The 14,233-nt window shown below is 45.5% G+C and overlaps 1 protein-coding gene across 1 annotated transcript in view; it reads left to right on the top strand.

Annotated features, from left to right (window-relative positions):
* The window catches only part of PPP1R16B (protein phosphatase 1 regulatory subunit 16B), a 66,402-nt gene that overhangs the window by 41,982 nt on the left and 10,187 nt on the right, over positions 1–14,233 (top strand). The window contains exons 3-6 of the mRNA XM_069806975.1: positions 7,755–7,825; positions 9,886–10,031; positions 12,279–12,382; positions 12,704–12,828. Of these exons, the coding sequence (XP_069663076.1) occupies positions 7,755–7,825; positions 9,886–10,031; positions 12,279–12,382; positions 12,704–12,828 (446 nt within the window). The remainder of the gene's footprint in view (positions 1–7,754; positions 7,826–9,885; positions 10,032–12,278; positions 12,383–12,703; positions 12,829–14,233) is intronic.

The following is a 14,233-nucleotide window of genomic DNA, read 5'->3' as shown; positions in this document are numbered from 1 at the left end:
AAACATGCTGATCGAGGTCAGAGTGGATGCTGCTGAGGGTGGAGAAGGTACTGAAACAGCCAGAGCAGTCGGAGCTTCTCTAAAGACCAGGGTAAGGTTAGAGATGCACACCAGAGAAAAGGGGTCTCTGAAGTGGGGTGGGCTGAGGAGTAGAGAAGGGGGAGAGCCTGGTCTGCTGGCAAGCTCCTGGGCTGTCAGCAGGCTGTTGCTGCGGGGAATCATTTTGTATTAATTCAGGGCAGCTTGAAAAGCAAATATGTATTTCCTCACCCCTCCACCAAACCCTCTTTTCTGTTACTCTAAATAGAAAGTTTCCTGTTTTATAATTGAGGGTCTTAAAAACATTCTTGTGGTTCAGGTCAACATACAGCTGCTTAGCTGAGGCTATAGGATGCCTGAAATATGAGCTGGGGCAGAGGCTGTTGACTCTGGAACCTAATAACACTTCCAAAGGGCAATATGAACTATTTCCTGCTACACAGAGCATATTAGAGTATCCTCTTGCAAATACTGGCAGGCTGGCTCTGTGTGGAGCTTGGGGGGGTATTGCAGTTCTGCTCCTCAGATCACCTGTTATGTTATTGTGTTAATGTATCTGGGGAAGCTCTTCATGTACTCAGACAGCTGCAAAAGTTTACCTCCTGACACCATTGCTCCTTTTTATCTAAACACTTCTTAGGCTGTATTAAAGCCAATTAAATTTTTGCTGCATTTCCTTCCTTTTTAGTACCCTGAAAGATTTATTTTCTAATAAGCTTAGTATAGACATCACAGGTGATGACTGCTGCATGTCTCAGTAGTCAGGTTTTGGTCCAATATATCAAAAGTAGTTTCTGAACAGGTATATAAGTGGGATCCTCTGTGTTACTCATATAAAAGGCTTTGATGTTGTGTTGTCTGAAGGGATTTGCATGTGTTGTCATGACTTTCAATAAGAGCTTTTTGTAGCAAGAAAGCTGGGAGTAGCCAGAGTAGTAGGAGAACAGGAGGTCCTGGTTGACCATTTACTGACTCTGTAGGAGCTCTTCATCTAACTTGGCCTGAAACATGAAGGGAAGCGAGATGTGTTGCTTGCCTGCTTGCACCCACCAAACCCAACATTTCAGGTGCAAACTCAAGAGCTGGAGGATGCAGGTTCCTATTGAGCCACTGCTGGAGGACGTGGCTGTCCCTCATCCCTCATTTTCTGTTGGTGTTCTTTGCTCAGGCCACTGGCTCGTGTGACTCTGACTGCAGTGGGACGATTCCCTCTGTGCGTTGTCAGTGCCTTCTGCTGAGCACCACTGAACCCTAAAAGCCAGCATTGCTCTGCTCATCACTACAGCTTCTGAGTCATCTTTGGGGAACTTCGCCTTGGTCTCCTTGATCCATACCTCCATAAGTCTGACTTAAATTTTTCTTTCAGTACTCTTTAAATGGGCACCATTCAAATACTCCAAAATGCCTCTTAAAGAGAGAAGAGGTTCTTTGGCAGCCCAGGTGTCACTGTTGCAATAATATTGGGGAATCTGCTTTCCTGGCTCCCTGCCGACAGAAATCCTGCTGAAGGCAGCTGAGCCTGAAGGTTATATAAAACACTCATCCCTTTTAAAGCCCATCATCTGTTTAAAAACCATACCAAAATGACTTATTTGTTCTTCCAATAACAGATGAGGAATGGGAAACCAGGAAAATAATCTCTGACTTACCAAGTACATAAAGGAAAAGTAATCTCCTGCATGGACCAATTTTGCTCTTAGTCTGAGGAGCAGGAGAGGATGAGGGTGCTTTTGAACATGATGCTACATCCTTAGAAAGGCTTCTCAATTGGCAGCATGCTCTAATTTTTATTTTCCGTATTGAAATGAATTTGCCTTTGTTTCTGCTGCTTCCTTTGAGCATTGTTGGTTGCAGATGGGTAACTTGCACACTGTTACTTATCTGAGTAATCCTAGGTGGATGGCAGCCATTAAAGAAAGATGCTTTAGCATCACTAGCACTAAGTGGATTATCAGAGCTTGAAGTCCTGTAGATGCAGAACAAGAAAAATGAGGGATGCAGTAGGGTTTGGGTGCCTGGCAGTGGCCCATTCATCCAAGACGCAGCTGTAGGTGGCTGTCCCCTTATAGTGTTCTTCTTGGTGCTCTGGTACTACAATGATGGATAGTGGTCAAAGCATAAAGCAAAAATTGATTGAAATAGACACAAAGAGAGGGAGAAAGAATTGGACCCTCTGTGTTAAATAAGTGTATGAGTTGTTGACAACTCTCACTTGTTGTCAGAATAAAACTTGTGTACGAACTGGGCCCCAAGATCTGCAGGAAGAGCCCGCCATGTGAAGCAGGCTCCTTGGGGCTACAGAAGGGTATGCCCTCTTAAGCAAGAAGCATCAAAATCAGAAATAGATTTTACTTGAGAGAAGCAGCACCTGGGCTGAGTGTAGCTGCATGAAATGTCCCTGCCCGTGTGAATAAGGCACGAAGCAGATGGGGCTCTGCTGGCCTTTTTCCAAACTTCCAGATTTTTGGGGTATATTAGAAGGAATGTGTGTGCCCAGCTATAAACTAGGTGGGAAGTGTCTTAACAGGCTTTGAACCTTCCCAAGAAAGCTTGGTGATCAATCATGATGGGTTGTCTCAGTTGCTAGCTCAGCAGGCAAACTGGGCCATGTTTATTTTTAGGTGTACTAAATGTTTGAAGCTGTCTAAATGTGGGGTTTTGTTTTCTGTGGCGTTTTTTTGTCTTTCAAAAAGCTTTAGGGAGATGCGGAGTTTATCACTGGACCAGGATGGGCTATCAGTTGTACATTGCAGGGAGTGGAGGATAAGCTGAGTAAGTTCATCCTGTTATTGCTCAGGGTTTAGATATGCTCTTAAATATGAATATCATAGTATGCTGTGTTAGGAAGCCGGATGCTTTGCTGGCAGAGCGCTCATAGTTTCAATGTTGTTTTTCTGGCAATGTTTCTCTTGTGTAATAAATATCTCTGCAAAACCATAGCATTAAAAATGCAGCTTTGAAGTAGCTGTGCCCATCCATAGGACCATGCCTGGCAGGCTGGGGATCATTCTTTCTAGACATTTGCCAACACACCTATGTGGCACAGACACCACCAGTATCTCACTACAAGTAATGCTGGGAAGACTTTCTTCCACTAGGCTGGGTTTTTGACTAAAGCTACATTTGGGTGGAAGTGACTTCTGTCAATGTGTGAAAGTGTGCATCTTGATCCAAGTGAAACTTCTCTTCATTTTATTCAGTGAAATTAGGTATAAACATGCAAGAATTATTCTACTGCCGTAGAAACCTCAGTACAATAGTAGCTTTTAAAGGTAGCCTGAGAACCAAAACGTGAACTAGAAGAGTTTAAATATTGTCAAGAAGAAATTGTTGACTGCAAAGGATCAGGATAAACCTAGATTTTTAAAAAATAATGGCCTGCGTGTGGGTGTAAACTAGGAGCATATAGGTAAGCCTCCTTGCCCGTATCGACAGCTTGCCACTATATATTTTTAGGAGGAATCAGGACCTCCTGTCAGAAAGGTGTTTGTTGTTTTTTTCCCTCCCTGGTATCCATATCAGTTTCAGTTGGCTTTTTCTCTTATGACTTATTAATACTTGAGGTATGCAAATGCTGGGTATAGATGGGAGTGTAATAGTATCCAGAATTTTATGGTGCAGCTTATTGACTTAGGGGGAACTGCACTGACAAAGGTGTTTTTTCTCCATGGAAAAGTCTTCATCTGGTTTAGGAACTTTCCTGGAAAAGCTGTTTCTAGTGTAAACTCAGTGGGAAGTAACCAGTGAAAAACCATAGTGCTGTAATATCTCTGCAGGTGAGAGAGCTGATTACCCCACCTGAATTTTCCTTAGGGACTTTGCAATGGTTTTTTTTGTCTTCCCCCTGATTTATAGGTTTTGGGGAGAATAAGCGAGGCTTGGACATGCTTGGGAGGAGAGGGAGCTCCTGAGAAGTGGGTTTGTTGTGTTTCGGGAAGAGAATCTGTCTGAGGCTGCCTCAGGACATGTGATGGAGGGTGACTTAAAAACTAGGATGTATTTTCACAGCTGTTGTGGGAGCTTTTTCTATTTAACACAGCACAGATGTGAATGATAAAATATAAATTGAAGATTAATGTACACCATCTTGGCATGTGAGAGGTTCAATTATAGGCAGAGCAAGCAGAATAATGGAAAATACATTTGAGTGATTGTTCAGTTAATATAATTTGCGATGAGTTATTCACAATTTGTCCACCCAGCTCTTATTGTAATCATTTTCATTCCTTCATTTGCTATGTGTTTGAAACTGCTTCCCACAACTTGTGCTTGACATGTAATAAAGTGTATCTACGCACCCAGCCCCTTCTCCCCACCTGCCCCCCACCTGCATGCAAAGAAGGACAGATTTTAAAGAGCTCAGCATTTTAGGCACTGAGCTCTCTTTAAGAAGTTAATCGTTAGTGTTATAGTGGAGGCTGCTGCCTGCTGAACCTGCCGATGTGACCCATAAAAGCCCGTTCTGTTGGGCTTGCTGTGACCTGAGCTCGCAGGGGAGCTTGCGGAGGACCCATTTCCACACTATACCTTGTGCATATGGGGGAATCTTCCTTTCACAGTGGTGTGCTGGGGCTTGAGCTGACAGAAGGCGATCGGCTGGCGTCAAGTGATTAATCTGTGTCTTTGCGAGCTGAAGCGTATGCTTCCTACCTGTATGGCATCATTCGTGCCTGGAGGTGGGAGGAGAAGGTGTTGAGCTTTGCAGCGAGGCGCGCAGCACCAGCAGGCTTGAAGAGAAGCACTTTGCTTGCTCAGGTCCCTGTCCCTTATGTTGTGCATTAAGCAGCGGAGCGGGTCGGTGACAGTGCCACAGCCCTGGAGCTGAGGGTCCAGCTTCCAGCACTGCAAAGCATTGCAGTTGTGTCCCCCCCATCCTATTCTTAAGGCACTGGAAAACCCACATTTCTCCTGAAGTTTGTCAGAAAGGAGGACTTGTTCTTCTCAGCCACGTGGGAGGGGCTGTTCTGGGTAGTGGACATGGCAAAGATGTCCATGTCCTCCCTCCATGCCCCTCTGCAGGTCTGCCCGCAGGGAGCGGGGGGTGATGAAGCTGCTCTTTGCCACCCCATGTCCTGCTTCTGGGGGTGGTGGGTAGGAATCGGGGCTGTGTTCTGCTACGAGATTGGTGGGATGCTGGGTAAATCCCCTCACTTGTAAAAGTGGGCATATGCAATAGGAAATCACAGCTCTTGGAGACTTCTGTCTCGCTGTTGGGATTTGTTGTCTGGAGCGTGAGGAATACTGAAGGCAACATCCCTCTGTCTTTAGAGAAAAGGGCCAGAACTTGTTGCTGCCCAGCCCTGTGCTCCCCCCTGCCAAACCCCGAGATGCAAACTTCAGCTTAGGACTGGCTGGAAAGGAGTCTGATCTCTTTTTCAAGCCATGTTTGCCTGGACTTATTGGTACCACATCCATACCTAGCTTCATTACCTGACTTTTCTGTGTCTTTTCTGGTGTCTTGTGGTTGTCAGTCTTCGGTGTGTTGGGAGATACTGGGAAATGTTTTGAGGGCTCTGCTGAGCCTGTCCTGAGGGCAGATGGGAGCCAAGGGGAGGTGCACTGTGAGCATGAGGGCTGCTGCAGGGGTTAGTGGAGAATTCAAAGCTGCTTTAGGGTAAGATAAATCCCTCTCTGAATCTTAACCCTTCAAGGACTCTTACAAGCTCTGTCAAGCCACGATTGCAGAGCCTTCAACACAAAACCCCATACTCTATAACAAGCTGGGATTTATGCTACTGCTTCTTCTCATGGAGGGACAGCACTTGTAAGGTTAAACTGCCAGCATCTACTTGTCCAAATCTCCATAATCAGGCAAAACATGATTATGGAGCTGCGTGTCATTAGTACACAATGGCTCTTAAATGACTGAGATTGAATTAAAACCCTAATGGCAGAGCATCTGAAGTAAATAAGAGACAATCAGATCCACTAATGAATGGCTTGCCTATCACTCAGCTTGGATTAGGAGAGCAGGAGCTTGGGGCTGGCCAGAAACAGTAGAAGCACAGGCATTAAATTGAATATACTGGCTGGGGTTCAGCGCTCTTATTACTGTCAAGCATGCAAGTGTCAGGGGATGTGAGCTGAGTGTAGGCGTGGGCTTCCTGCACTGGCCTTTGAGCTGGAAAAAACTCAGTCTCTTTGGACTCGCCGCGGTGGGGGATGAGTTTTGTTCTTTGTGGTATTCTGCTTTTTTGTATCAGTTTCATCGAGCAGGTGTCAATGCCTTGAACGTAAATTCCAGCATTCATTTTGAGTTGGGTGAAACAATCCTGTGATATAAAGTGTTTTATTTCACTTCTGTCCAGTTTTGCCTTCCTTTTTGATAACATCAGACCGGTGGCTTCCAAACAAAATTTCACTTGGGTTTCGATTTGCCTTTCTTGTGAGTGCATTTTCCGGATCTTTTAAACAAAGCTTCATAAATCAACATTGATGTCATCGTGGACATGTTTTCCATGTCCTACTTTGGATGCCAGAAGTGCTCTGACCCCAGGGACAGCCCTGCGATGGGTTTCCCTGTGGATGTGCTGGGGAAGGAGCTCCCTCTAACAGTGGGACAGTGATCAGTCAAAGGCAGCAGCAGAGGCTGCAAGATGCTTTGGGAGTGACCAGCCGTGCAGTCGTTTTGATTGCCAGCTCTGAAGATGGTTATTGCCCTTTTAGCTTTGTTAGTGTTCCTTATTTTGCAGCTCTGGTTTCGCTTAATGGATGCATCCTTGCCATCAAATAAGATGGATCTTGAATATCTGTTGCTACCCTGGCCCCAGGGAGATGATTATGAACCTCTGGCTTGTGCCTGTGCTGTCAGTGACATCTGAGGTGGGAAAAGCATTAGGTAGTGAAATCTCTGGAGAAAAAGCAGGGAATAAACAAGTAAACAACAGAAGATGGGTATAGATCATCAAGATCTGTCAGCAGTGTTGAATTTGAAGAGTTCCTGGTGTTGCTGTTAATTTACGTCCTCTGCCAGCCTTATTGCTATTACTATGTGCAAGATCTGTACCTCAGAGCAAACTTTATTTTTTACCTAGGGGCTAATGACTTTTCATGTGTTTCAGAAATTTGCATTTTAATGGAATAAATCTTATCCTTTCCCCCCAAAGCAGCAATTAAAAAATAAAGCCTCTGGGAAGCTTTCTTCAAATACCCAACAGCTCATGTGAAGTGGCCAAAGCAACCCTGATGTATTTTAGGTGTGGCAGGCCCCTGAATGTATTGGGCTTCTCATCCCAGACTGGTAACTTCTTGAGGCAAGACCTCATCCCTCCCAGAGTGGGGTGTCTCTTACAGTTATAACTCAGGAGCCCAAAATCACCAATTGCCTTTGAGTTCCCCTGGGCTGCAGTGTGTAGAGGTTGCACTCAGATGTTGCAAAGCACAAGATAAAAATGTAGACTGTTCCAGCACAACCATATGAAAATGATAGCTGTAATAGCAGTCTCCTTTGGAAGGAATTTGGGGGAAAATTGTATGCTGGTGCTCTCTGCTGGATAAAACCAAGGCGGCTTTTTTCTCACCGGCACTGCAGTGACTGCGGGTTCACGCCAGTTTTGGGCTCTTGGCTGTAAGGTCTCCTGCAGCTCTGCCCACACTGGAACACCCTGATGGTGCAGGTTGCCTTTGTCTTGAACTGGCCAGGGCTAGCTGAGAGCAAGAGATGTGTTAGGATTACAGTTCTGACTCTCCTTTCCTCCTGTCTCCTTCCCTTACAGTGTGTTACTTGCTGAAGAGCAACGTCAGCCCAGACCTGTGCAATGAAGATGGATTAACTGCACTGCATCAGGTGAGGCATGGGAGGAGGCTCCCTGCTGCTCTGCACTGTCACGTCTTCCCAGTGCCCTCTGAGCAGACCTGTCGGGGTAAACAGAGAGAGCTCTTGTATTTCATTTTTTTGTGCAGTTAAAGCAGTGAAACTTCACTATGTTGTGCTGGTGATCCTGTTTCTTGGGGAGCAAACTGAGATGAAACACTTCTCTTGCTGTATCCCAGACTTTGTGCAGTGATAAGAGCTCAGGAATTGGGGCTGGATTTCAGATGCAAACAACATTTCTTCGACCCTTTAGTCTTTGCAGGGCTGGGCTATAAACTCTTAAAGCAGATCAAATCAAATTGAGAGACTTTGGCAATTCACGAGTTTTGAAACTGGTTTAAATAAACAATGCACAGGATGCTTGGAGAGCCTGCTGCTGCTCTCTGTAGGCTCAGGGACTTCTGAAAGTCTGTATGAGATGGCAGCAGCTGATCGCCAGTAAAACACAGCCTTGCTATAGTGGTGTGTGAGCCTGTGTCCTTCCTCAGAGCCTCTGCACTGATCCCGTAAAGGTTTTTCTATTCTTCTTCCTAAGGCCCCCGTCCCCACCCCTCCTCATGAGTCCTGATTTTCAGTGCGAAACCACCAGCAGAGTCAGCCTGCAGAAGGGCCGTGGGACTTGCCGTGCCTGGCAGCTGCCGCCTCCGCTGCTGCGAAAAACAGTGGCGTGGTTGTCACACTCGCTCTGAGGGTGGAATGGGGACTCCTGGTTTTCTTGCCGTTAGTCCCTGCTGTAAATGCTCCCATTGACTTGAGATTTTGGATTCTTCTGCAAGTTGATTGCTCTCTTCAAAGCTGGATGGATGGTTGCTTAAAAATGCAAACTGGCTTCTAGAAGGACAAAAGGTCCCCCCCCCCCCACCTCTCCAAAGAGATGTTACTCTGCACACAGAAATGCTGACAGCCTCATTGCTTTCCCCACTAGGTACTGAAGCCATGGAGAATCCCACCTTCCCCACTGAAGGATCAGTTATTGTAAAGGTGCATTTGGGAGTTGAGGTGGGAACTTTGCATCCACTAGAATTAATTGAATCCCTGAACAGAAAGAAGCTCCTAAGTGAACACTATAGCCCATAAGCAGCGGCTTCCAGTGAAGGATGCATTTACACTTCTGTGATAACTTGGCCGTGTGACAGGCATGATTTTAACCTCACTTCCATATACAAATAGTAAACAGAAACAGAAATACATAAAGGGTCCTTGTCACACAGCTGCTAAAATGCTTGTTGTAGGTTGTAATTCAGCCCTATTACAAGCCCATACCGCAGTGCTGAGCTGTGAGTCTCCTGTGTGGGTCTGCAGTAATGCATAGACCACGAACAAGCTTCTTGCACAAGAATTAATCTTATTTTAGTGTCTTTATCATACACACATTCATATCAAGAAGTGAGCACGAGGTGGATCAAAGAGCAAATTCCACCTCCCCCAGAGGAAAGTGGTTGAGGCCTTTCTTGCAGGTCGCCTCTGGGACTGTGGTGTAAATGCATCGAGGATGCTGATTTTTTTCAGGAAATGAAAGGTGCTCTGTGAAGTACCTCATAATGCTGGGACTCCAACTTGCATCTCTTCAGATAACTGTGGTAGGTAGCGTGAGCTGCTGAGAAGACTTTTACTCATCACATGCCAGTGTGTGGGATTTTCCCTAAGAAAAGGGAATGTCAGCTTGTCAGCTCATCCCTTGGTATGTGGTTATACTGGTTCCATTGAATTTCTGCTATGTTTGCTCTTGAATATGGAAGGCCCAGTGGAACAAAAGCTGTGTGCATATTTGCTATTATTCCCTGCTGGTTCTGCCCCCAAGCCAGAAGGCCCTTTAAAACACCAGTGACCTTCAGTCTGTCCAGCGTAGGTGTTCTGCATGGTGGCTTTCTGACCTGCTTGCGCTCAATTTGGTGTTTAACTCTGTTGGAGGTGCTTGGTGCCAAACACTGCAGGGTAAAGTAGGTCTCCACGTCCAGGTACACTGGTACAACTGAGCCCTCATCTTCCCAAAGTTTAAAAAAACCAATCTGTCTGCATCTCTTCCTCACCAGTGCTGCATAGACAACTATGAAGAGATAGTCAAGCTTCTCCTCAACCACGGGGCCAATGTCAATGCGAAGGACAATGAGCTGTGGACTCCGTTGCATGCAGCAGCTACATGTGGTCATATCAACCTGGTGAAGATCCTCATCCAGCAGTAGGTGGCTTTTTGTGTCGGTCCCTTTCTGCAGATCTGATTCTACACACAGCTTCTGTGGATGGAAGCCAAGACCGCTTAGTACCTTACAAGATTGCAGCGGTGGTGATTAGTCCCTGCTTTCAGGCTATTCCTGGGATTCCTTCCTGCTTCAGGGAGAAGAGGGTGGAGGAGGAAGAGCAGAAAGGCTGAGGACACACAGTAAAACCCTAGGTGGCTTGACTCAGTTTCATGAAGCTTCTGGAGCCTGGGCCAAAATTTGCCACTTTTTGCCTGTACTCTGGTGTGTACGTGTCTGTGTGTGCTTGTTGAACCATGCTTGCTGGATGGGTAGAAATAAGAGCAGCCAGCAGGATCTACCCTCAAGCTCTTAAGCACAACTTCAGGTCTTCCAGCCACAGTCAAAGAGACGCTGATGTAGAAGGACAGCAGCATGTTTGTACAGCTCAAATACTTGGGTGAACTTTGTGACCTGTCTTACTGGCTCTTAATTAGTAACCAGTTAGCTTCCTGTAATGCGTTTGTTCCCCAGTGGTATGACAAGGGGTGCTTGCACTGGACCTTCCACTTGACTTTACCAAGGCCCTAAAGCTCAAGTCTTTTCTAGATTTGCCAGCAAGGAGGAGGAAGCCAGATGTATTTTGAGCTATATCATGTGCAGCATTTAATAAGCACCTGCTGTGAATCCTGTCTGGAGCAGGTAGTCCTGACTCTGTATGGAGCTCTCTCCTCTGTTTCCCAGAGTGATGGTGTAGAGAGCAGAGTGTGCTTTGGGAGCGTTAACATGCTGCCTTGCACAGCAGTGCCTGCTGCTTCTCCCTCAGGGAGGGAGACTTCTCCCTGGGATGCTGTCATCTGAGAGACTGGCATGGAAAATATGGCCCTTCTTCTTTGGCTGTGTAATGAAGGAAGTGGAGCAGAGGATGTAAGCAGTCATCCCTTGGACGATGTTCCCACTTGGGTTAGGAAATTTTTTGGATGGGGGGCATAAAAATGGAGAAAACAAATGTAGAACAATATAGTGCATTCCTGACTCTTAATTGAAGATACGGGAGTGTCATGGGGATGAGTGGCAAGGTGAGGAACTGGAGTTTATGGCCTTAGTTGTCATAGACTGCCCTGTGTTGAGTAGTTGCCAGCAAATTTGGACTCTAATGTCATGATCCCATGCTCAGAAACAGTCTTCCCCTGGGCTTTTGAGGAATGGGGTGATTCAATTTGTTTGCAACAATCAAAGTTGTCCTTTACAGGAGGTGTCACATATCAAATGACTGGTTAAACACTGTCTTTGAAGGCAATGTTACTGGTGATGGGACCTGGAGACCTTGAAGACCATCAGAGGAAGTAGCCCACAAAAGATGTCCCATTCCTTGCTTTCTTATTTGCTGATTAAACTAACACTGGTACTTTGCAAATGTGAATTTCAATGTAGTTTGCTCCGCTCAGGCAGAGGGGAAAAATAAATAAACAGGAATCTAAATGCAAGTGGATACTGTCTGCTGTCCTTCCATGGCTGTCAAGGTAGATCAGAATTCAGCTGAAACTATTTAACAGCTAGCTAAAGTGGCACAGTTCAGAAAGTGCTGGAAATTCTCTACTACGGGGGAATATGGGGACAGTAATCAATTTAGCTGGCAATTTTACTTCCAAATAGTGACCTCCCAGAGGTCAATAAAGCACTTAGAGAAGTGCTTTTGGAAAATCAGAAAGAAAAAATTCACCAGTTGACAGGCAAATTTTTTTTTTTTATTGCTATTTTTTGCCAATGTGCCCTTGGCTAGATGGAAGGCTCCCTCCACCATTCAGCCCCTATCTTTCCCAACTTTTCTGGTCCTTGAGAACTTTTCAGTGAAGGACTGCCAGATGCCCAGATAACAAGCACCTGGTAGTTGTTTGGCATTATTATCCAGAAATTCAGCAAATAAATCACTTCTGTCATTGAGAAGCTGCCAGTCTGTCCAGTGCCAGGATCAGGAGAGGACAGGAACAGCCCAGTGGCTGATGTGCCCCATAGCCCATGAGGGAGGTGTAGCATGCTGCCTTTCATCCACTTCTGGACTTCATCTTTCCCATTCATAGCTCCATGGCTTTGCTTCAAATCTTTCTTATCTCACACAAATCTTGGTGACATTCGAGCAACTATTAAACTCCAGTTAGTTTTTGCTAAACATTTATCCCAGTGTTTGGCACTGTCTGCTCTAGGATGTCTGAGGTCCTTTCTTGTGTAACGCCGCTTTCTCCTTGCAGTGGAGCAGACTTGTTGGCAGTAAATGCAGATGGCAACATGCCGTATGACCTCTGTGAAGATGAGCCAACTCTGGATGTCATTGAGACTTGCATGGCCTATCAAGGTAAGGAGACTGAGTTCATGTAAAATACAAAAATAGGTCAATGTAGTACTAAAAATTACCTTGTTTCTCAGCTCTTAATTTGCCTCTGGAGAAAAGCAGAGAGCTGCTGCCTGGCATAATTTCTTGGAACCTGACTCTGTCTAGTTTCTCTGATTCCTAAATAACGACGAGGGTGAAGGACAGCTGACAGTCCCCTCGGCTACATAGCCTCTGAAAAGGATGTGAGGTCATATCAGCCAGGAATCATAAGTCTAATTTTACTCAACCAGTGGAGACAAAGACCCTTTCCAACTCTTCTCTCTCTAACTGGAATTTTAACAGGGATTACCCAGGAAAGAATCAATGAGATGCGGGCTGCTCCGGAGCAGGTCATGATCTGTGACATTCATGACATACTTGCGACTGGACAAGACCTGAACAGGACTGATGCCCAAGGTGCTACGCTGGTGAGTGAAACTGTGGCAGCTTCAATTTTGCCTTCCTTCAGCCTGTAGGTTACGAAACCTGCCCTGTGGCAGGAATTACAGAAAATCAACACGTACAAGTCACTGAGAGGATTGAGGAAGCTATGTTGATCTTTTTCCCTGTTTTAGTTTATTGTCATGTAGGAACAGGTGCTGTCCATGAGTACAGGTGAGAACTTAGTGTCTAACCCTGTGCTTTTTGAAGCAAATCCCTTGTTCATGTGAGCTCTGTCAGTTGTCCAGCAGCTCAGGTCTTGCAGGAAGGCTGCTGAGGTCCTGGGTCCTGTCTGACAGTGGCTGGTACTAGCAGCTTCCAAAGAAAGGTGCAAGAAATCCCACAATGAGGAGTTGCAAAACATAGCACTTCTGCTGACCTCTGGGGAAATGGGGCTGAATGACCTCCCAGTAATGTCTTGCTTCTTGCTAGTCTCATAGTCTGATCTGACCCCCACGGAGGAGATGTGAGTCCTCTGGTTTTCATGGGAGCAGGACCTGGTGTTGGGCACTCTGAAGACTTTCTGCCTCCTCTTCTTTCTGATTTGCATAGCATCTGGCTCATACAGAGTGCTGTGTTTATTCACATAGGATGGCATCTGGCCCTGAGCAGAGGAGAACACCCGGGACAAATGTACAGCACAAACAAGCTGGCATCTGATTTGACTGGACAGGGACTGAGGAGGCTGAACAATCCTAGTTCTGTTCCCTTCTTTTTCACTTGCAGATGTGTCTCTTAAATCCTTGCTTACAGCAGTCCCAACTTAGGGAAAGTTCAGTAATGCTGTCTTAGGTGTTGGGACTTTCATACAACCTCGGTCAATTGATGCTTGGGTCCAGACATAACTGATATACAGGCCACTTGGTGTCATTTGTTTGGTGGCCAGACCATGGCAGTGCATTCAGGTTTCTTAATCTAAATTGTCACCTATAGCATTTATCAGAAGCGTGTAAGGGGAGGGCATCCCTCCAAGATAAACTTGGATGACTGAAGCTTTTATTGCAGCTTATTTTTTTAACGCATTTTTCACTTTAACAAGGATTATATACATAAATTTAAGCAGACCTCTTGGCTTCCCTTTTTATATCACCCCCAAGTGATTCCTTGTTAATTCATACAGCCTCGAGAGGGTATGACCCAGTGCCATGGAATTTATGTAGAAATTAATTGAACTGCCAGAAAGCATCAGAATTTATTTCCGGATGAGGGTTTAACTTTGTGTAGTGGAATCCACATGGAAAATTTGAAAAGAAGCTTTCATTCTCCTCTTCAGCACAGTTGAAATAGGATGAGCTCTGAGTGGAGTTCATACATTCAGAGTAGTGCATAGGTCAATGTTTTGCTCAGAGATGCAACAGCAGACCGCAATTGTGAAAATCTTCAGAGACATGA

This window comes from Haliaeetus albicilla, chromosome 2 (assembly GCF_947461875.1).
Source record: "Haliaeetus albicilla chromosome 2, bHalAlb1.1, whole genome shotgun sequence".
NCBI lineage: Eukaryota > Metazoa > Chordata > Aves > Accipitriformes > Accipitridae > Haliaeetus > Haliaeetus albicilla.
This window is presented reverse-complemented; position numbering and strand designations above follow the sequence as displayed.